At 41.7% G+C, this 22,878-nt stretch overlaps 2 protein-coding genes across 7 annotated transcripts in view; one reads left to right on the top strand and one right to left on the bottom strand.

Annotated features, from left to right (window-relative positions):
- Positions 1 to 10,789, top strand: part of gramd1ba (GRAM domain containing 1Ba) — an 81,803-nt gene extending 71,014 nt beyond the window's left edge. For all 4 annotated transcript variants that reach the window (XM_007896061.2, XM_007896060.2, XM_007896069.2 and 1 more), the window contains 14 exons: positions 641 to 721; positions 1,123 to 1,238; positions 1,556 to 1,712; positions 2,664 to 2,841; positions 3,193 to 3,231; positions 3,945 to 4,088; positions 4,364 to 4,482; positions 4,933 to 5,075; positions 5,645 to 5,748; positions 6,091 to 6,294; positions 6,528 to 6,618; positions 7,641 to 7,748; positions 8,309 to 8,429; positions 9,094 to 10,789. In XM_007896061.2, the coding sequence (XP_007894252.2) occupies positions 641 to 721; positions 1,123 to 1,238; positions 1,556 to 1,712; positions 2,664 to 2,841; positions 3,193 to 3,231; positions 3,945 to 4,088; positions 4,364 to 4,482; positions 4,933 to 5,075; positions 5,645 to 5,748; positions 6,091 to 6,294; positions 6,528 to 6,618; positions 7,641 to 7,748; positions 8,309 to 8,429; positions 9,094 to 9,180 (1,692 nt within the window). In that variant the 3' untranslated portion in view covers positions 9,181 to 10,789. The remainder of the gene's footprint in view (positions 1 to 640; positions 722 to 1,122; positions 1,239 to 1,555; positions 1,713 to 2,663; positions 2,842 to 3,192; positions 3,232 to 3,944; positions 4,089 to 4,363; positions 4,483 to 4,932; positions 5,076 to 5,644; positions 5,749 to 6,090; positions 6,295 to 6,527; positions 6,619 to 7,640; positions 7,749 to 8,308; positions 8,430 to 9,093) is intronic.
- A 4,358-nt stretch (positions 10,790 to 15,147) lies between these two features.
- LOC103180294 (sodium channel, voltage-gated, type III, beta) lies at positions 15,148 to 20,354 on the bottom strand. 3 transcript variants are annotated; one of them, XM_007896057.2, is made up of 6 exons: positions 19,372 to 20,354; positions 18,193 to 18,356; positions 16,838 to 17,063; positions 16,193 to 16,331; positions 15,663 to 15,754; positions 15,148 to 15,488 (listed from the first exon to the last, which is right to left on the bottom strand). In XM_007896057.2, exons 1-5 carry the CDS (start codon positions 19,424 to 19,426, stop codon positions 15,688 to 15,690), a joined length of 651 nt encoding a protein of 216 aa, XP_007894248.2. In that variant the 5' UTR covers positions 19,427 to 20,354; the 3' UTR covers positions 15,148 to 15,488; positions 15,663 to 15,687. The 3 variants fall into 3 exon arrangements, with proteins under 3 accessions (XP_007894248.2, XP_007894247.2, XP_007894249.2); XM_007896056.2 differs by having other exon boundaries at positions 15,148 to 15,492; positions 19,372 to 20,352; XM_007896058.2 differs by lacking the exon at positions 19,372 to 20,354 and adding an exon at positions 19,205 to 19,343 and having other exon boundaries at positions 15,148 to 15,492.
- Between the last annotated feature and the right edge of the window lie 2,524 nt (positions 20,355 to 22,878).

Below are 22,878 nucleotides of genomic sequence, written 5' to 3'. Positions count from 1 at the left end.
CTTTGAATCTCCAGAAAAGAGAGAGAGATGAAGTCGCAAAGTGCTTCACGGGATTTCCACACGAGTTTTACCTGTTTGTTAGCCCATTTGCGCACAGCAATGTCCCACAAACCCAGCATGAAGGGAAGACATTTTATTTGGGGAGAAACTCCCTTCTCTTTTTGAATCGTGCCATGGGATCTTTAACATCCACCTGAACAGGCAAACGGGATCTGGGTGTAAGTGTCAGCTTGGACTGTGTGAGTTGACGTCTCGACACAGGGCTCCGAAGACAGTGATAAGTCGACCCAGCAGTAGGATTCTGTCGCGTTATACTTCTCACTTGCTTTGAAATCGTTCCAAATTTTAATCAGCAACGGGATTGTCTGTGCCACTGTGGGTCTGCAGCGATTTTCTGTGCTATCTCTCTCCTCTTATTAAATCATCCGCAGTTCGTTATCTCTTATTCCTGTTGCAAATCTGCAACGTAGGTAGTCCAAGTGTAGATAGTGTGTTCTCTTCTCTGACCCTTCCATATACCCGAAAGCTCCTTCGTACTGTGTGCAGTTGGACCTCCTCCCGAAAACGTGAAAGGCGCTATACACGTGTAATTTTGCGTTGTATTGCAGCGAGTGATTTTTACCTTTTATAATTTTTGTAGCACTTTTTTACTTCATTTGGAGCTCGGGACAGAACCTTCATGATGATGTTCAGACTCTGGCAGAACGCACTCCTTGAAAAGGTAATTTTCAAAAGCACGGAGACTGAAGGTGTATGTATAACAGTGTGTCTGTAGCTGATGAAGTAACACGGCACCTAAGGCATTAAGAGCCATTTTGGAGTCGTGAGGTTACAGATCGATTCCCGTGACCTTCCTAAATTCTCAGTCTGTGCAGCTTTTAGGCACGCACCCTCAGAGAGAATAGGAGCATTGACGGGAATGTTAGTTCCAGACCAGTGATTACCCATTCCCGCCTTGCCCTCCACCCCAACGTGACTCCAGCCGGCATTTTATTTGTAATGTAATCTCAGATTAATGGGGCGGAGTGTTGTCCTTGTTTCAGAAGTTTGTATAAAAATGTGTATTTGTGTATATAAATGAAATGTAATGCATCTGTGTGGATGTCACCCATTGTTTTACAGCCTCTTTGTCCCAAAGAGCTGTGGCACTTTGTTCACCAGTGTTATGGAAATGAACTTGGTCTGACCAGCGATGATGAAGACTACGTTCCTCCAGATGACGATTTCAACACAATGGGGTGAGATACCTTCCTTTACTGAGGTTAAGTACAAATTGTTGTAGTAAGAAGAGCTCTTGCATGTGATGACACTACCCAACACGAAAGGCGCTTCATAAATACAAGTTGTTGCTGGTGTTAGTGGTGGGAAAGGTATAATTGTCATGAATTTGCAGATTGAATTACAGAAAAATTTACTGCCTCACAATCATGTCATAAAGGTTTAAAAAAAGAAATACCTTGGGGCAAATTAGCAAGTAAATCCAAACCAAAGGCGCTGTATAAAATGTCATTTTGTTGTTGTTGTTGTTGAATAGTGTACATTCTGCTCCTGACAGGTTCTGTGAAGAGATCCCAGTGGAAGAGGTAGAGGTGAATGATAACTCATCTAAAAGCAGCATGGAAGCAAAGACTGATGCCAGTCCACAGATGCACAAGAAGTCAGTCATAAACAGCACTGTAGCCTCCACAGGGAACAGTGAGGTTCCTGCCTCAGTATGTGAATAACTTGGACATTTTCAATTTACCGCACGGCAAAGCCAACACACTGATAAGATTGGAGCGTTTAAAAACTCTGTCCCTGACCATCAATCATCCCGGTGTCAGACACACTCGCAGTCGTTTCTGACGGTTTAGCAAAGCCGAGGAGATGAGTACAATTACACGAGGATCCTGAAATTCAGCACGAGCGATAATTAACGTTGGTTGGGAAAGAAAACTCCAGTTCTCTTCTCTGCCGGCACAATTTCTTTACAACTTGATTGGACTTATTCTCTTGCCCCCCACCCCCTCCCCCACCCCCCAACTTAATTATGATTGAAAGTCAAATCAAAGATTTGAAATCCGAGCTCCTGATAAACTTACAGCTTTGAGGGATATACAGTGATTCAACAATAACCACAGTGGGTCCTAAAATACTCTAATGGGGGAGAAAAACAAACCTCAATTTCAAGCAGATTAAAGTGTTCGGAGCAATCATCCTTATTGGCATTTTAGTGCAGGCTTTTCCAGAGTTCGAGACTACGTGACAAACTTCTCCCCCAAATATTACCGTGACCTCTTAAGATACCATTTGGTCCTGATTTCATCAGCTGCTGTGCCTGACTCCTTTGAAGGGGACTGTGCATCTGTTTTTAAAACAAATCTGTGGCTTTACTTTAGTTAATAATTTGCCTCCTTCTACTGCACCTAGCGATAGAATCGATCTATCTTTCGCTTCAAAACACTTCATCTTCCCCTAGTAACCCATTCCTAGTTCTTCCCTAGTTAGTTAGACAGACCTTGATAATTGCTTTGTTTGTCCCCCCCCCACCCAGCTTTGGCTTTAGTGCAAAGTAGACTTTTTAGTGAAAGATTGTTATCTGACCTCTTGCATTTTTGGCGTCCTTTGTAAATAAATGTTTGTTTAACTGCCCGATATGACAGTTTTTATTTCTGACGTGGCAGTTTGATGGTATTCCAACTGAGGAGGAGACCGAATTCCACATAGAAGGTGAAATTGCTGCACTTGAGGTCATTGACAAGAATGAAAACGCCTTACCAGCGAGCTCGCCCTCACTGGACTTCAACGATAACGAGGACATTCCAACGGAGCTGAGTGACTCCTCCGAAACCCATGATGAAGGTATGTCATTGACCTGGCACCTCTGCTGTCACACTCGCTTCAAAGGTAGGCAATCTGTATCAGAAAGAGCGGGTTAGGGGTGAGGGTGGGGGAGGGGGCAGTAAAACCAGATTAGCAATCTTTATCATTCCGTTATAATAATCCCTTCAACAAAAAAAAAGTGGTCGCTCAATCCACGGCTGTTTGTGGGGGACGCTGCTGTGCGCAATCGGCTGCTGTGTTTCGCCCACAAAATATACAGTCAATTCACTTTACGGTATATTCTGTGAAGCGCTTTGAGACGTCTCGAAGACGTGATAAGGCGCTATATCAAATCTTTTCATGAGATTTTCCTGTCTCCATTCATTTCAGTGGGACTAACTACAGCTGATTTTAAAAAACTGAGAACAGGTATGGAAACAGTGTTTAAAAGTGAACTTTAAATACATTTAAGATTATTTAACACACATCACTTCATCGTATTGTGCTTCAATATTTTTTGGGGGGTATTATTGGCCAGGACAAGAGGAGAAAGCTTTTTGGATAGTGCCAAGGCACCTTCAACAGTACTGGTTTCCTCAGGACTGCATTGCAGTGATAGGCCTCAGAGTCCCAAAATATGTCTGCGAAACAACAACCTTCTGACTCGGGCGAGAATGCTACCAACTGAGCCTGGCAGATATCGAGCAAAGGGAATATGAGCAGAGTTGGAAGTCCCTTGTGTGGGACGCTGCTGTGCGCAATTGGCCGCCACGTTTCGCCCACAAAATATACGGTCAAATGCACATGACAGTAAAATGCTTTGGGTCAATTATGCCGACCCGTTATAAAATACACTATTAAGCATACCAGCAGCAAGAGGGAAGCTCTCTTATTGTGTTTAAATCGACTTTTAACCGTAGACTGTGTAATGAAGTTGTTTATACTGATTACAATTCGAGTATTCAGAAGGTGGCTGTCATCATTGCGGGGAATTTAGGTAGTTTTTCCACCTAAACCTCAAAGCTTTTGTTTCATTGTTGGTTCAGTTGTATGTAGTTCCTCGTTTTCCGAGCAAGGGAATTTTTGTATCATTTTATTACATCTGCGGTCTCCCCTCCCTCTCCCCCCTTCCCTCACTGCAGGAGAAGTACAAGCATTCTATGATGATCTGAATGGCAGGCAGTACATCAATGAGGTTTTTCACTTCAATGTGGACAAGCTGTTTGATCTGCTCTTCACTCAGTCCCAATTTCTCCAAGATTTCTTTGAACAGCGGAGGTTTTCTGGTAAGTTGGTCTTTATCATCGCTTGGCAAAGGCCTTTTTTGTTTGTTTCTCTAACGTTGACGCATCAATTGATTGACTCCGGGTTCTAGGCGTGTGCAAACCGTTAGGAAATCGACTGTTTGACGCGGAATGGGATAACATAAATCAGATTGCACATTCTCCACTGCTGAGCTGCCGGAGCGAAATGCAAGCGATGTAGAGTGACGGGCAGTGGGTTCTGTTTGCCAGCTTCAGTGACCAGTTGATCAGACGAGGTGCCTTTCCTTTCTCTTCAGACATGGTGTGTCATCCCTGGAAAAAGGAAGACAATGGCAATCAGACCCGGGTGATGCTTTACACCATCACTCTCACAAACCCACTCGCGCCAAAAACTGCCACGGTCACCGAGACCCAGGTGAGACTTAACCGGCTGTAATAGCGTAACAATTGGGCTTGTCTTTTGGAGACTAATACCAGGCGGGTAACCTTATAACTAAGGTACGTGAGGGAGGGGGGGGAATAGATTGAATGCACCCACCATCGTGTCTGTTGAGCACGATTTGACACGTGCGCTACGTTTCAATCATGCAGTTGAACATTTATAACTATTAAGTCCCGGGGGAAAAAAAAGATATTGTTGCTTATATTTCGTATTCCCTGCTTCCTCTCCACCCGCCCCGATCCCGACCCTCTCGGGGCCGAAACTCTGTCTGTCCAGCGCCTTGGGACGTCCTCCCGATGTGAAAAGCGCTTTACACGTGTAATTTTGTTGTTGTTGTTGCTGCTGTTGAAATTGGAGAGTTCAAATCCCGTAAGATCTTAGTTCTGTTTCCTTTTGATTAATGCAATTTGTACCTATTGACAGACCTTATACAAAGCAAGCCAGGAGAGTGAGTGCTATGTAATCGATGCAGAGGTGCTTACCCATGATGTTCCATATCATGATTACTTCTATACAATCAACAGATACAGCCTGACACGAGTAGCAAAAANCAAGAGCAGGTTGAGGTGAGGAAATGAACTCAGACTGTGTTTATATGTGGGATTCCCTGGAGGAGGAACTTTATATCTCTCTATTGCTTTGCTGGTACCGGGGTCTGTTCAGTGGCAATGTGGTTCCATTCTTTGTCAACCTCACTGTAATAATTTAGTCACCCAATCAACAATTGGCTGCCGCGTCTCACCCACAAAACATACGAAAATTCACTTTAGAATAGATTCTGTGAAGCGCTTTGAGTTGTCTTGAAAACGTGATGAGGCGTCGTATCAAATGCAAGGATGATTATTATATATATGTGTATATATTGATAATGACCTGGGTGAAGGAGAGCATGTACAAATTTGCAGAGGAGGCATCATAAGTTGTGAAGATGGGAGCAGAAAATTGCTAAAGGATCAGGATATCAGGTTAATTGAAATGTTTAAGAGGGAAGTAGATTGATATTTGGTAGGCAGGGGTAAAAGAGACGGATTACATTAACTTGTAGATTAGCCATAATTTAACAAAATGGGGGAACAGACTCCAAAGAGCTGAATGGTCTACTCCTGTTCTTATGTAACTGTTTCCATGCATATAGGGTATCAACAGAACTGAAATACAGAAAACAGCCCTGGGGTTTGGTGAAATCCTTTATTGAGAAGAATTTCTGGAGTGGTTTAGACGACTACTTTAGACATTTAGGTAAGAAACATTGCGCTGAAGCAGCTGTGGCATTTGTGAGTGAATTTGTCAAGTTGTTAATAATAATAAATCGGTCACTTCAATCCACGATTGTTCGTGGGGCACTGTTGTGCGCAATTGGCTGCCGCGTTTCGCCCACAAAAATGCAGTCAATTCACTTTATAGTGTATTCAGTGAAGCGCTTTGAGACGTCTAAAGATGTGATAAGGCCCTGTATCAAATGCAAAGATTATTATTCCAATGAATTGTCTTCTCCAGCGTTATTGTGCAGCAAAATACACCGAGCCTGGTTTAGAAGGTGCACTCCCATCTTTGAAACCTTCTCGCTTTTGACCCCCTCAGATATTGAACTTGCCAAAGTAGAGAAACAGTCGACCACTGAACTACATAGGCAATCCCCGAAAGAAAAACCCAACAAATCTTCCACACTTCGGCGGAGAAAACGACCTCACACGCACGTGCGAAGTCAGCACCTCGACGAAACAGTCAGCCCTGTCACTACCCCGACTGATGAAGAAGTAGTACAGAGAATTAAACACGTGGCAGGTAAAAATAAGTTGATTCAATGGCACGTCTCTGATAAGGGGCCTGTAGGTCGTCCCTCCCCGTGCGAGGCGCGATATACAATGTCATTTATTGGTGTGTTTTTTTAAAGAAATCCTTATATAGTGAATGACGTATCGTTCCTCCTATAATGTTTGAGGAGCCTAGGAGATGTGAAAAGCGCTATGTCAAATGCGAGGAGTATTATTTTATTATTATTATGTTTTTTCCATCAGGTTCCACTCAGACAAGACACATCCCAGAGCAAATTACTGGAGGAATTCAGCTTTACAGTGTTTCTAAATTGCTGCTGATCATAAGCTTGGTGTAAGTGATTCCCTACCTGCTACCATTTCTACTGCTGAAACTTTTCACCCACATTCAGGGACATTGGGAATCCTATGAATGATTACCATACGCCAATGGGGTGTGTTGATGGCTGTGAGGAAGATCATTTATTGGCTTCTATATCTATACATAATCATTATCAAATAATAAACTAAACGGCATCAAAGCATGCTTTGGAAAATTCACCTGTATTCAACGACATTTCAAAGACATAGGCACTATATCAAATGCAAATATTATTATTTATAATTATTATTAAATATATTAATTTGACCAAACAGTAGGATTCGATGAGGCGACTCATGGAGGAGAAAACACCAATGTACACGTAATGGCCTCTCCAAGTGGCCTGTTTCTGTCCTGTAGGATTCAGTGCTCTTACCTCTTGTTTTAGCCTCTTTCTGATCAGCATTTTCCTTTTCTCTGCACTGCTTCCTCTAGGATCTGTTTAAGGTTCGTTGCTCTTCTATTTCTCCCCTACTTTCTGTAAAACACTCAGATTCCGAGTGAAACAACAAACCGGTTTGGATGCTAAGCATCTCTGAGTTTCTAATTTGGTGGTACATACATGTTTCTAAGGAAGCAAATCACTAAATATCTATTATGAAGAACTACTGCATCATATTGGGAGGTAGGAGTGTTGTTGGGCAAGGGAGTGTGTTCTAAAGTCTCCTGAATATTTTGTTCCAGGCAACATAGTTCTTCTGTGCTGAATGTGGTGGCAGCGCACCTCTTCCATGTTTTGTAATTCATGTAATATTAAAAACAAGTCAGTTGATAATAACTGATAATAATGTGATCTTGCAACATATGGTCAACCTACTATTGCACCAAACTGGACTGGTGCTAGAGCGGACTAGCAAATGTAAATTTTTTTAAAAAATGCTATTAATTATTGTATTGTTTAAATATCAAAGCATCTTACTGTTGCCTCATAATCCACATCTTTCCAACATGATCGTCAATATGGTGATACGCTCTCTCTCTCCTTTTTACTGCAGCCTGGTATTATTAGTGTTCCTTAATATGATGCTCTTTTACAAGCTGTGGATGTTGGAATATACAACACAGAGTCTCACGTCCTGGCAGGGGATCAGGCTCCAGGAGAGGTTGGTACATTGTATTTTACCTCTTATTATTAGTCAGAGGTTAGCAAAACCAGGCTAACTAACAATTGACACCAACAGGTACCACAGTGTAACCTTTTGTACACACACAAGCTATTGAATATTCTTGTAACACAGCATGAAATTCTCCTCTCTTCCCGTACTACATAAGAATGTGCTCGGCGCAAGACCAAGGTCCACCTAGTTCGCGTTACGGCATCCTGGCAGTTGCTTGAAATATCGGGTCACAAATTATAATAATAATAATAATTCTTGAATTTGATGGAGTGCTTTTTCACGACATCGAGACGTCTCAAAGCGCTTCACAGAATATACTGTAAAAGCGAATTGACTGCATTTTTGTGGGCGAAACGCGGCAGCCAATTGCGCACAGCAGCGTCCCACAAAAAATTATATGCTATATCCCCAGTTATTATTTTCTTGCTCACTCTGTTTTTCAATTTAATATAAGCCACCTCCACACGCCAAGGGACAGAACATCTTCTGTTTTCTGAATAACGATGAAACTCTTCGTAACACTTTTAAACGTGTATATTTTACAGCAAACTCCCCCAGTCACAGATGGAATGGGCCCAACTGTTGGAGTCACAACAGCGTTACCACGACGCTGAGCTACACAAATGGAGAGAGATTTTAAAATCATCAGTAGTGCTTCTAGATCAGGTAAACCGATATCCTATTCATGCAGAATTGTGAGATATATCTACCACTGACCTCAGCCATAATGTGGAGCCCTGTAGTTCAGTGGTCAGAGCGCTCGCCTCGCAAGTGAGAGGACCTGGGCTTGATTCCCGGGCCGGGCGAAATGTTGGGCAAGTTTCCTTAGTTACTCCACACGCCTCTGTTTACCTAGCAGTAAGCAGGAACCCGGTTGACAGTCGATTGGCCGATCACTTTTTCCGAGGGTAATAATTCCTTAAAAAAGATGGTCACTTCAATCCACGGCTGTTTGTTGGGACGCTGCTGTGTGCAATTGGCTGCCGCGTTTCCTCCACAAAATAAACAGTCAATTGACTTTGCAGTATATTCCGCAAAGCGCTTTGAGACGTCTCGAAGACTTGATAAGGCGCTGTATCAAATGCAAAGCTTATTATTCTTTCGCCTAGCAAATGTTCTTATTTTTCACAGACATTTTGTTCCTTAACAACTGAAAACGCTTTCAACGTTGCTTCCTTTTATATTTTTCCAAACGCCAGATGTGTTTCCAAACCTAAGCTTTTATTTCATCTCTTTTTCATTTGAAAAAAGCCTTCTAAAACAATTACGCTTTTTAAACGGCTGTGCTCACACAAACGACGCGCTTTGTTTTTCTGATTCATCTCCACAGATGAGAGACTCCTTAGTAACTCTTCAAAAAGCCATCGGTTTACGCGATTACAGCTCTGAAACAGACAAGCACGAAAGGTTTCACTGACGGGCATCACCAAGGCTGAAGAGGGAATAGTGTGCAATATAGTTATGTATATAAAATATAAATATATATAATATATATTAAAAGAAAACTGGAACCACAGGTGAGTTGGACTCTAGGCTGCTGCCCAGCCTGCAGCATCGCTATTTAAGAATTTACAAAACACGAATCCTTATTGATTACAAAACAGAACGAGGTTCTGACAGCACTGAAACATCATGGGAAAGACAGCAGCTACACTAATCTGCCTACACACTCCTGTTGTAAATCCTAGGATGTCGTACTGTACGCTTAACAAGTAACAATAGCATGTAATATTCTGTCTCTGTCTCTGTTGCTGAAGATGTGTAACTGAAGTGCTAATGTACTCTGTGTATAATGACGTATGCAACACAATAGTAGGGGGAAGGATCTTGAGCTGTTGCAAACCATTGCCCCTTGAACTCGAAATGCAGCACTTCTACATCTGGTTAATAGGAAGAGAATTAATCGGATGTGTTGGCTACGGCTCCAATAAAGAAACTGTGAATAACTTTATTGATAAAGCTTGAAGACATTCTACGTTACAGGTAAAAGTAACTGGAAATCTGATGTGACTGACTTATTTATTGTGTGTATATGTGTGTGTATATATATGTATATATATGTGTGTATATATATATATATATATATGACCCGAGCAATCTATCATAGGCAGGTTGGAGAATATTTAAGGGAAAGGGAGCCTGTGTTTGCATTCTGGCATTGTAGCATGTCTACCGATTGCTTGTTCGATGCTTGCGGTAAACACTCTTATGTTTGTGCTGATGTGGTTACGGAGTCAGCACCATTTCTGTTTTCTGGCATCTCTGGGGTAGTGTGAGGCAGCTGAAAATGAGACGCAGGTTTGGGTGTTCTGCAGGTGTGTGACATTCCAGTCTTTTTGGTTTCAGATCTACAGTTTTTACAGTATGAAAAGCTATAGATTTGCGTAATTTTTTAAAAAAATATTTGTGTACATTGCCCCCTCCTAAAATGTCAAGTAAGATGTAAGGTTTCTCTGCAGTAGGACCTGATTTATAGTGAGCCGTGATTTGAAACCACACTCCTTCAATGAATGTTTGTCTTAAATAAGTTTTCTGTGCAATTTGATCCACAAACTTTGTTTCAGTGAGATTGTTTCCAAGATTTTGCCGAGGCTTCTTGTATTGTTGGTAATACAGTGTATGGAGCAGGTAGGATGGAGTTATTTAGTGACCAAATTTCAATGAGATTGACATCTTCAAACCAGAGACCAATTTATTTAATATAAGTGTTGTGTTCGAGACACAGATTCTGTGGTGGGATATGGGAGGGAGGCAGTAAAAGTATGTGGCAAAAGCCAAACACTCATAGTGACTTCTATTTCATTTCAGAACTTATATATTCTGATTCTTCGATCATTAATAAATAGTTACATCAGTTGATGGACAAGTAACTAAAATTCAGAATGGATTCCAGGGCATTTGACCCCACCCTAAACTATCTCGGAACATAGGATACAGCTGGAAACTGGCCAGCAATCTGCATTTAAATAATTGATCCGCTAACACCTTCAGCCCGTAAATTAAAAATCAATTCTATTGATTAAAAAGTTGTGAAGCAATTTTTGTTTCTGATGTGACAGTGTTGGAATGTGATGCGATTGACGGTGCGCACTGCGGTTGCGTGCTGAATTAGTTATGGATGTCCATTTTGTTAAATACTGACCAGTATTTTGACCTTCCATTGCAGTAGGAAACCCCGAGGGTGTGTTTACAAACCAGGGCTTTGGGATTTTATGAAGGGGGTTAAAAGAGGAAAAAAAAAACTGATATTTCAGAAGCCAAAAGCCAATCTAGTGGTGATTTAGCTACAGTTACCATAGCTCCAAACCTCACAGAATCCTGATCTTTTCACTTGGTAGAGGTTGACTATTGCTCTCAAATTCAAACTTGCCATGAATTCTGGCAAAACCCTCTTCTTTTCAGGGTTTAGAATGGATGTGTCTTCCATTGCCTACACCAATTCTAGTGATGAGCAGAACCTTATCTGATGAGGATTTCCAAGCGGACACTTATTGGGTGCATTACACACACTGCCAGTGTGTACCCTGTTCGATTCAGATACCAGGTTTGATGTCAATTACTGGTTTACAAGGTGCTTTTAATATGACTTTTTTTTTTAAAAAAAAGCTTTCTTAAAAAAAAACTATTTATTCGTAAGTTTGTTGATTAGAATATTTTAAACGGCTCCGTTGAAGTTTGTGTGATCAATTGGCTGTCTTGTATTGTACAGGTTTCCGAATGCATCCAAGCTACATAGCAATACACTGTTAGATCTCATAATGCCCTCTCTCTCTCTCTCGCTTGTCTGATGGACAGAACCAACTCGTTGTGAGTCCTTTCATGGACTTGAGCTTCCTGATAGGAGCAGAGGAAAACAGAAAGCTCTGGTCGATTAGCAATATTTCAGCCATGTAGACGTTTACAACCAGTGCCCACACAGACCTGTATTACATAGTGACATAGGCGTTGAATTAGCCAAGACATTCAACCATTTTGAGTAATGTTGTTTAGTTGTTTTTCTGAATGCAACGCAACCCATTTCCAACTGCATCGTTGCATCCACATTTTGCTCTCTCTTTGCTTTTTGCAACACTCCACTTTCAAAGATGCTTTGCGGTGATACTATTTGAGATGCTGTACGTTTTGACCGGCCGCTCATGAATTCCTTAGGTGGCAACGCGTTGATGAGCTGAAGTGATAATTAATGTGCTTTGTTTTAATTCAGAGCTCTTACTGTTACTTACACACTACTTACTACCGCTCAGAATTTCAGTTCTGCCTTTTAAAATGGGGTTAATGTTTTCAGCTGATCAATGCAAACCCCAAATTCCGAAAATAGATTTGCACTGTTTCAAAAACACAGACAGATTACGTTATACCACCACATTGAGTTGTTTTTTTTAAAAAAAGCAGATAACGAATGGGGTCCGAAACGTTGGATTATTTTACTGAGGAATCCTTGCATTGTATTTACAACTCTCTTAATCGAATTGATGGGCACGATTTCAACTACTTTGTAGGATGTACCTCACTTGGATTTCTTAAATTAGGAAACTCGTTAGAAATCCACTGAACCGTAGAAGCCCACGGCATAGTAGGAAGCCATTTGAGTTAGTCTAAATCCCGTCAAATTCCCCACAGTGGACTAGAGTTCTTTTACGATTTAACACGATGAGTCGAGTTTGAGAATAGTGTCGGGAGCAAAAGATTTTTCTGTGGTCTGAAGAGTATGTGTATAAGCCTCAGAATAGGTTTGTGTGTGTATTTGTGGGGTGGAGGGGGAGTTGAGAGATTAAATGTAAATTTCTACACCAACCATTGGTGAGTAACCCAGATATAAATTTGAGTTTCACTTCGGATGCTGTTGCACAAATGGGAATGAAAATGTATTCTCCAGAGTGAGATTGTTGCAATGCTTAAGATATAGACGTTTCAGTGTGTTACCTTAACTACAACACTGTCTATCCTAAGCATCATTGCAGCGACTGATTTAGTTCTTCCAGATTTTTAGGACAAATATCCGATAGGAGAAATTTATACTCAAAATAGGCTCCTACAGATAAATTACAAAATACACAAAAGATTTTGGTTTGTAAGTGTAGGAAACTAAATTTATTTCGTGAAATTTACCTGCTTGTCCATTGGCTTCATCCCTTACTCTTTATCTGTGAATTGAGTAATACTGTGAAGAAGGATTTTGTACAAGAATTCTTGCAATTTCATAATTTTTTTTTAAAAAAAACGTAGCATTTCTAGCATTTGATCTCGTTGCCACAGATGTAGAAAAGTATCTCTTGTGCCTGAACATAAATTCTGATCAAACAAAAGTAATTAAAAACTACAAAGCAATGGAATGAAGGACACAGAGTAAGTCTAGAGTCTCTTTTTAGATCAATTGTTACTGATCATTTTGTATTGGAATGGTATTAGGGAAAGATCCATATCAGCATACTGGTATTTCTAAAACAAAAATGTATTTCCCCAAAAATGCTGCCTTGTCTAAATATAATCCTATGAAGCACGGGAACTTGCTTATGTGAAATAGCTTCTTTGTTCAGATTGTACTGACACTCGAGTTCTTGGGCTAATGCACTTGTCTTTTGGTTCTGTTTCTGTTGGTCATTCCATAAATCAGCGTAATTCAAATCTACAACAAACAGCATTTGTATAGCGCCTTTCACGGCGGGAGGACGTCCCAAGGCGCTGCAATTATAGGCATTGAACCCTCTCCCCTCCTAACCAACTACTGATGGAGCTGTATTGTAAGCCAAATCAGATTGCGTGTATTGGTTGCCGAGTTCATTCCTGCGGAGTTTGTGTAACTTTTTTTTTTTTTTGCAGTCACCCTTTGTCAATCCACGCGAGCAGTGAGCTAAAGAAATACAAACTAGTTGTATTCCATCCATTTCAAAGAGTTTTTTTTTTTAAAAAACAGAATTTTCCTTTCCTTCTTAAAAATAAAGTATTACTTCCGAAAAAAAAAAGTCTTGCAGAGTCATCTTTACCCTTTTTTTTTTGTAACGAAACTACCTGGATAACATTTAAGCCCAGTTTAAATGTTAAACTCTGTCGACTACCCAAAGTGTGCGGTACTAATAAGATTATTATTCAACCCATAGAGGAATTTTCTGTTGAGGCTGTTGGGGCCTGTGTGATAAGATTTATATTAAATTGATTGCTGTAGTGTGACAGGGCAGCACACGATGATCACTGTATTGTACACAGGATTTGATGATGTGACTATGATGTGAAAGGTCTAATGTCTGCCTCAGCTGGGCTGAGAAATTGTGTGTTTCCTAAAGTAATGTAAGAAAACATAATTAGTTGGGATTACCTACGTTGCATTAACATTTCCACACTGTTGATCCAGTGCATGCTGTAAAATGATGTGCATTAAATTTGTAGATGAGTGTAATACCAAGTATGTTTGCTGGATTGATTGGGAGGGTTTTGCAACCAACCAACCGACCGCACAATGTTTTTAATCAATTCAGAAATGTGCAAAACCTTTCCCCTCTTGGGCGTACGATAGGAATAATTACAATTGGGCAAAAATACCGCACAAAGTAGTGCTGGAATGCAATTCGGTTGCAGTTTGTACAGTGAAAACCTTATCGGGAACATCCAGCTGTATACAAAACTCTCTTTAATTTGTTCTTATTAAAGGAATAGAATGAATTGGTGCCTGAGGAAAAAGTTCCCCTTGAAATCAAATGTTCCCATTAAATAGAGTGCCTGTTGACTGAGCTGTACTGTCATGTACTCCTGTTGAAATGAAGCTAATCCTCACCAACTGAGGCAGACATTATCTTTATAGACATAATGCATGCTATCTAACGTTAGCCTTGGGGAGGGGTGGGGGGGTGGGCGGGTGTGTGCGACCTTTTCCAGATGAGATAAAATTGGTGTGTTTGGCTGACTTTGCCATGGCATTATGTAATAAAGTATCACAATGTGCATTCAAGAATAAGTACTTTTTTTAGATCTGTTTTGATCTGTGTGTATCAAACTCGAACTGTAAACCCTGCGCTGTGCGCGGGTTTAGTTTTAAATAACCTTGCTTAAATACTAGAGTTTAGGTGACTATTGGCAACCCACATGTAAGCTAATGTAAAGTAGAAACAAGAGTATGAATAAAATGTGTTGACAAATTACAGTTCCAAGACTTGCGCCTTTTTTTTATTATCCTTAACGCCTCAACACGTACTATTCATTTTCTTTAAAAAGACACCGGAGATGAAATGAACAAAATTTATGAAACTCGCAGACGTGAATATAGTGTACAGTATATCTAACTGTCTTTCCTGTTGTACATAGAGTGGCGAGGAAACCCAGAAACGGGAGAAGGCCATTCAGCCCCTCCAGCCCTGTTCCACCATTCCATAAGATCACGGCTACAACAACAACTTGGATTTATATTGCGCCCTCCGCGCCGGACGGCGTCTCAGAGCGCCTGACGGCTGATCTGATCACACAATCACAAAGTTCGCACAAACTGGCTTTTCGGCTTCACAGAATACACTGCAAAGTGAACTGACCGTATATTCTGTGGGCGAAAAGCAGCGGCCAAACCGAGGCAGACTAAAGCTGAAAGATTCGTAAAGACGTGCTGCACAACCGGAGAGTTCAGATTCTCGTTTATGACTTGATAACAGCGAAGAAGAAGAATGAAAGTCACAAGCAATCGAGGCCAATCAATGTTCCTGCTTCTATTCCAGTCTCTCCCTGTCTGGTGTATTTAAGTGGCTGTCTAGACAAACAGAGAAAATTGTGACCCAGAAGGAGGAAGCTACAAAATGCAGTAAATACAAATATATATATAGAATGTGTATATGTAGATATAGGCTAAAAATATTCTTTCTTCTCTTCGATTCATCATCCAACATGCATGAAACATATAACGTAAGTTCTGGTTCTTACCAAGTTGTCCAGCGTTAAAGCTTTTCTACTCCTCCACCAGGAGTGTGCAATGGTCTGTGTTTTCAGAGGGTATGGCCAAGTAGGTTCTGGAACTGTGATTAGAGCCAAAAATACAAATCATCAGTCGTAAAATATTTGTTTTTGATCAACAGAAATCCATTCACATGGTAAACAGTACGCTAAGCATATCGACTTCTGAGTGACCAAATTATAATAACCATTTTTTTAAAAAAANGATTAATACTCCCGGAAAAGCGATCCGCCAATCGACTAACGACCGGGTTCTTACTGCTGAGCAACCAGAGGCGTGCGGAGTAAAGAAACTTGCCTAAGGTTTCACCCTGCCCGGGAATCGAACCCAGGTCCTCTCGCTTGAGAGGCGAGTGCTCTACCCACTGCGTTGCAGGGTGTCACTTGTGCTCAAACATTCTATAAAACACATTCACGGAGTCTCAGTGGTTATCGTACACATTCGCTCTCTCTCCCACACACACTCACTCGTGTCAAAACAAATCAATGGAATGACTTACGCTTTGTCTCTTGCTGCTTTTTCTGATCTCAGTATCCTCCGATAGCAATATATCATCTCTATCACAAGCCACCCAGTGAAAGAAATCAGGACAACGTACATCAGGATTTGTGAGATGTAGGAGACGAAATCTTCAAGGACTGGAGTAAGATAGAAAATAAAATGTTTAAAATCATAATACATTTCAAGACGTCTCAAAGAGCTTCACGGAATATATTATCAAGCGAATTTTGACCATATTTTGTGGGCGATTTTTAAAACTATTTAGTTTTCAGACTCCCAAGCATCCTGTGCACGTGTTAGTTTGGGCAGAAAAATGATTACCCGAATAATATTAACTGATATAGTATTACCTCTCCTGTTACTTGTCAGTTGGATTGAGAACTGCTGGATTCAAGGCACTATAGGGTGTTGAGATTATCAGGGCAGTGAAGTTTGTTAAAAAATATTTAAGAGAATTGGTCTGTCTGTGTGAACAAAATAAAACATGTTTGTGGCCACGAGGACCACATTCACTGCCACTTCACTCCTTTTATATTTTTTTTAAAAAAGAAAACCTTAAATGAAATGCAATCGTTTGGAATGACATCGTTGCGAGTTAATTTGCGCGATTTTTATTTTGTTATCATTTACTTGGTCTCCTCACCGTCCTCGTGCACTGTGAGTTGCACGTCTTTGACAGCCGTTATACAAGGTCTGTGCATCTTGTAGTTGAAATAGCGGGTGACCCTACACCGGTACAGACCGCTGTCGTTGAACGTGACGTTCAGTATGAAGATGGACACATCTTGGAGGTCTTTACTTCCGTTCCACAGAAGCCGGCCGTGAAAGGGCCCCTCTAGTTCTTGGGGCTCTTTGTCGTACTTGTAAATCTGTCGCAAAGACACAGAGTTCGTGAGCCAATTAATTTCTCCCCTCCGCCCCCCCCGATTCAAAAGAGTTTTCAGCAGAACTGGAGTCAAAATTGTGGGGGAGGGCAGGTTGGGATCAGGGAGGGTGGAGAGGAGGGTAGGGGTAGGAGGATGGTCGAATGCACGGTTCAAGAGTAGGATCTTGAGACAGAACCTTGAAGGAATCGCCTCCTCAACCCCAAGACTTCCATCAAAACAGTTCAGCCTGAAACCTGCCTCCGTCACTGAACTTGCTGGTTCCCAGGAGGGATTTGTATTTGGTTGAATTTTATCACAGGAGGTGACACTAAATGCCACGGGCTGAAACCGTCAATGGCAGCAATGGGTGACCCAAAATTTTTGACCCAAGTGGCCAGACATTGACGAAGTGGAACTTTCTCCGACGCGATAATCCCAATTGCATCAATATTACATCACATGTCACACCACCACCACCACCACCACCAACTTGCGCTTATCCTGTAGCTCAGTGGTTAGAGCACTCGCCTCGCAAGCGAGAGATCTGGGTTCAATTTTCCTTACTCCAGGCGTTTGCTAATCATCCCTCAAGAAAAAAAAAACAACAATAATAAATTGGTCATTTTCAATCTACGACTGTTTGTGGGACATTGCTGTGCGCAATTGGCTGCCGCGTTCGCCCACAAATATACAGTCAATTCACTTTACAGTGTGTTCTGTGAAGCGCTTTGGGACGTCCTCTCGACGTGAAAAGCGCTATATCAAATGCAAGGATTATTATTATACAGTCAATTCACTTTACAGTATATTCTGCAAAGCGCTTCAAGACGTCTCGACCGCGCGATAAGGGGCTATATCAAATGCAAGGATTATTATTATTATAAGTGCATTCACACCTGAAGGGTCTCGGAGCCCTTAACTAAAATTAGATGCACCATTTACCTTAACTTAACTCAAAATGATGATGATGTACAATCATTGACAAGCATCTACAAGTATTTGATTGGCGATTGGCAGATCGCTTTCCCGGGGGTGATAATCCCTAAAAGCATAAATTTTAAAAATAATAATAATAATAATTCGGTCACTCAATCCACGTAGTGGTTTTCGCCGGCTTTGAAAATCTACTTACTAGAGTGTCTTTTCCATCCGCGTCGACGTACGACCACTCAACAATAGTATCGGTTTCTGTCTCCTCCCTCTTCGTACATGAAATACAGGTGAGTTTCATATTGGTTTGAAGCTCGGCTTCTGTATCTGAATCAACCTCAACGCAAACCGACCAGCAGCAATGTACTTAAGAGACAGAAAGAGACTATTGATGTCCGCTCATTTAATGACCAATCTCTCTCTCGCTAGTTACAACAACTTGCACCTATTCGCTGCCCTTCGCGCCTCAGAACATTTTATTTTTTTTAACCATTATTTGATTTAACTTTATTTAATTTTCTTTGTTGCATATTCCGGGGTCCTTAATCCTTGGGCTCTTGCCAACCTGTAGCTCAGTGGAGTCCTGTAGCTCAGTGGTTAGAGCACTCGCTTTGCAAGCGACAGACCGGAGTTCAATCCCAGGCAGAGGGCGAAACCTTGGGCAAGTTTCCTTACTCCACACAGAGCCTAATAATAATCCCTCCAAAACCAAAAACAATAATAAATCGGTCATTTTCAATCTACGACTGTTTGTGGGACATTGCTGTGCGCAATTGGCTGCCGCGTTCGCCCACAAATATACAGTCAATTCACTTTACAGTGTGTTCTGTGAAGCGCTTTGAGACGTCCTCCCGACGTGAAAAGCGCTATATCAAATGCAAGGATTATTATTATTATTAACCTGCTGTCCACCTTATTTAAATAGGATGAGTTCCCTCCATTCCATTACACGGGAATTTCCAATGCTCAGCTGGGATGCCCGAAACTCTTAGTCTGGTTCGGAAACTCTTAAGCGCAGTGGTTGGTTACCTGACTGACAAAACTCATCCTGCACCCAATCTGCCTGTCAAACACCTGTGTTCTGTTTGGTTTCAAGCTTTAAATTGAAGGTTAAATCATCCATCCAAGGCTTATAGCTGTACTATTTTCCTGTTCCCAGTAAACACTGCGACAATTGGGTAAAGCCTCTTCATATCCAAACCACACGAACTTACAACAAAGAAAATACTGCTGCACCTTAACCGTCATCGCCTGCCATCAAAAGCACTGCCTGTATTTCCCCCTCCACCCCCCTCCTTACAGCTTGAATTTAGAAAACGGCAGTTGATCTAACTAACGCCCGTTAAGCGGACACACGTAGCACTTTAGTTAACGTCCTTACCCATTAGGATGAACGCCAGTGGAACAGAATAAATCCTCGCGTTCAAAGGAGCCATAAGTAGCGATAGGTGAAGCAGACGCGGTTTCGATGCGAGTTGAAATGCCGAATCCACTTGTTGTTGCTTCGTTGAGAAGTCAGGACTTGTTGCTGCTGCTGATCCAGGCACAGCCTCTCAGGAGAAGGTCCATAATAAATGGTCCAGCGGTTGATTTTTCCCAATCTCGGATTGTCACACTGCCTGAGCAACCTTACTCTTGCCGCCGACTCATTTCTTTGTGTTGTTTTGGAGATCGAGTACACAATACACTCAGGATTTCAGCACCTCAGACGCGAATGTCACATGAAAATACACTGGAGACAAAATGCGCGAATCCCTTTTCACATTGCACTCTTAATACTTACCCCCGTGGCAGCCAAACGCGGTGAAATATAGTCGTTGAAACCCAATATGTTGCAACGTGCAATGATATCAGTCCTAAATATGACCGATCTGTTTCCGGACAGGTGCGAATCAACCATTATTTTTAAACCGCTACAGTTCTGTATAGTTTAATCTCGACACTCTTTAAACTCTACTTTCTTCACACTCTTACTTCTTGAGAAATTGCAGTGTTCACAGTGTTTTGGAGACCACTGGGTCTCACGTTCCCTTTCTCACTCAATCCAGGGCGTGGGAGCACGCGGACTGGTGTAGCTCCGGGACTCTATCCCGCGTGAAAGGCGCTGTATTCTACGCTATAATTCTATCATTGCAATTAGTGCGTTGGTAAAGGGTGTCCATACATATGAAAAACATCAACTCGGTTCAGTACAAGGATTTGATTTTTTTTTAAAAAAAAAAGAAAAAGGTTAAATCTGCCCTGAAACATTCCCGACGGAATTAGCAATTGTAGCTCTAAACTGTTACCGAATTTCTAAGCAGATAGTTATCTAACACATTGCACGTTACCAGTTGTGTTTTCTTTTTTAAAAAAAACCCAATGCCACGAGCGTGTGATCACTAAGCTGTAAAATGATAACTCCGAGCTATTTTTAAATGACAATAGAAAGCAATTTGAACCATGCATTGCAGAGTGAAGTTTTCTCAAGAGCTAAACTCACTGGCAGATAGTGAGCAGTGGGTGGAGGGAATGCGTTAATGTGTGCGTAATTATGCTACTGCTACGCGTTTTGCCCTTTGATAACGTGTGTGAAGTACAGTATGTTCTTTTGCCCGCAGACAGAGAGCTTACACAGACTGAGGCAAGTTCAGGATAGCATCCCACCGATTCCGAGAGACGCTGTATATGGACTCGGTATTTTTTNGGGACGCCTGATGTTGGGCCAAGTTCCATGATGTTGAACTGCATGGAATGTAGTGACAGAGAGTGAGGAGAGCCGATCAGCGTGCGAGCTCCCGGAGCCTGAAAAACATGTCGTTAAACCCCTCAGCCATCGCCTGAGCCCTCAGCGACGAGCAGAGAGAGCGACTCGGTCACACTTGTTCTTCGAGAAATCAGAGAAATGCTAAGATCTGCATTGGTGCACAAGCCACAGAGTGCTAAGGTTTAACTTACAAATTCAGTTACTACACTTGACACCGGTAATTACAGCACTCACTAATGCTAATTGCTGGAGCTCCCTGTTAATCTGCCTACTGGTAGATGTTATTCTAGACTTGAAATGTTGTGTCACCATTGCACCTGCTCCCTTGTTTACTTGCCTTGTAACACAGAGTGTTTTACCTTCATTCCCTGTGCCACTCTGTCTTGAGACAGTCCCTAAAGGAAGGCTAAGTGACGGGAGTTCGGGATGGAGTACCAGAGGTTGGAGGCAGAAAGGCTGAAGGTAGTGGAGAAATTTAAAAGTGAGGTCAAGAATCTTGAACTTGACCCGAATGAGGCATTGTACTACAAATTGCTCTCATCACTCTGCCTCTGACTAATAATAATAGTGATGCTTGCGTTTGAGATGGTGCCTTATCACGTCTTCGAGACGTTCTCAAAGCACTTCACAGAATGTACTGTGCAGTACATTGTATTTTGTGAGGGAAATGTACGTGACTTTGTTACGGTCGTCAATTACTGTGTTCTAAAACACAAATGACACCACACAGGCTCAGTAAGAGAATATGTGGAAATCACCATCAGGTTATTTTTGCGACACCACAGGCTCTGGAGTCGGACACAGCTGTCGGTTTAATTTTAGAATATAGCCAGTAGCTCCAGGAAAGCCTAATAGGTATAAATGGAGGTGGAAAAGGACGTAAAAACAGAAGGTCAATTCTAAATTTCATTGCAAAGGCATTAAACAATTGAATACAAAAGATTAGCTAAACTGATACAATACATTGGCGAGGCTACAAATGAAATGCTGTGTACAATCCAATGACACAAAAAGTATCTGTGGATAACTAGAGATTAGAATGATGAGCGTAGGATCTGTTATGCAGTTTTAATTAGAAGAGTTAATAGTCAATCCAACATCATTGTTAGAAATGCTTCCAGAGAAACTGAAACCCGCTCATTTGACCCATCGAGTCCACAGCCTCTCACCAGCCTCCTGCCCTGTCTTAGAATAATAATGATAATCCCTGCATTTGATATAGCGCTTTGTGTCATTGAGAAGTCTCAAAGCATTTCACAGCATATACTGTAAAGTGAATTAAATGTATATTTTATGGGCGCTAAGTGGCAGCCAATTGCACATAGCAGTGTCCCACAAACAGCCGTGGATTGAGTGACCAAATTATTATTGTTATTAAATATTTTTTGAAGGGACTATTATCCCGGGAAAAGCGACGCGCCAATCGACTAACGACATACTGCTCGGTAAACATGAAGACGGCAGGACTAATTAGTTAACGAATGCTGGTGGTCAGTATTGTGAAAAGAATTAAGTTCAGGGTCTACTGACACAACAGTAGTTCAGATTCCAGCTCAGCCACTCTGCCCATCACACAGCGCCTTTGGAGGCACAGCATCAGGACGGCATCTTTTGCTGTTGAGAGTTCTTGCAACAAACGACTGGAACTTTCCACCTTTTTACCACCAGGCTCCTAAGGCGGGAGACATCAAAACACAAACGCACAAGTTTCATTACCTTAGAGAATATCCCCCCCCCCCTCATTATTCAACCGCTGGTTGAGATACAACAGCAACAACTTGCATTTATACAGTGCTCGTCGCTGACACCGTCAAAAAGGAAGGTCTTTAGGTGGGATTTTTGAAGGTGGGGAGGGAGGGGGGGGGAAGGGAGGGAGGGAGCAAGGCTGAGGGATTGAGTTCCAGATCCATTGAATAGTTAACGAGTTAAACATTCCAACACATCCACAGAATGTGTTCCCGTAGCTTCATCGCGAAGATACAACGTGTTTCTGGCCACAAGATAACATCCGAAGTGCTTTGATAACGATGACACTGGATGGGCCATACCTGTGCCAACTCATCCCGTCTCCTTAGCTCCTGCTGCAGTCGCTCAACCCCCCGACTGTACTCTGCAATCCTGGTTGTGTACCGAGAGTACTCT

The sequence above is a fragment of the Callorhinchus milii genome, unplaced genomic scaffold (assembly GCF_018977255.1).
Source record: "Callorhinchus milii isolate IMCB2004 unplaced genomic scaffold, IMCB_Cmil_1.0 Scaffold25, whole genome shotgun sequence".
Classification (NCBI taxonomy): Eukaryota; Metazoa; Chordata; class Chondrichthyes; order Chimaeriformes; family Callorhinchidae; genus Callorhinchus; species Callorhinchus milii.
This window is presented reverse-complemented; position numbering and strand designations above follow the sequence as displayed.

What these genes read in the sequence shown, in the direction of transcription:
- LOC103180294 (XM_007896057.2), bottom strand. Translation starts at nt 19,426, where the DNA reads ATGGCTCCTTTGAACGCGAGGATTTATTCTGTTCCACTGGCGTTCATC. An exon ending in ACTGGCGTTCATCCTAATGG is followed by an intron (nt 18,357 to 19,371) that starts GTAAGGACGTTA and finishes CTGTCTCTTAAG; the next exon opens with TACATTGCTGCTGGTCGGTT. An exon ending in AAAGCAGCAAGAGACAAAGC is followed by an intron (nt 15,755 to 16,192) that starts GTAAGTCATTCC and finishes CTCTAATCACAG; the next exon opens with TTCCAGAACCTACTTGGCCA.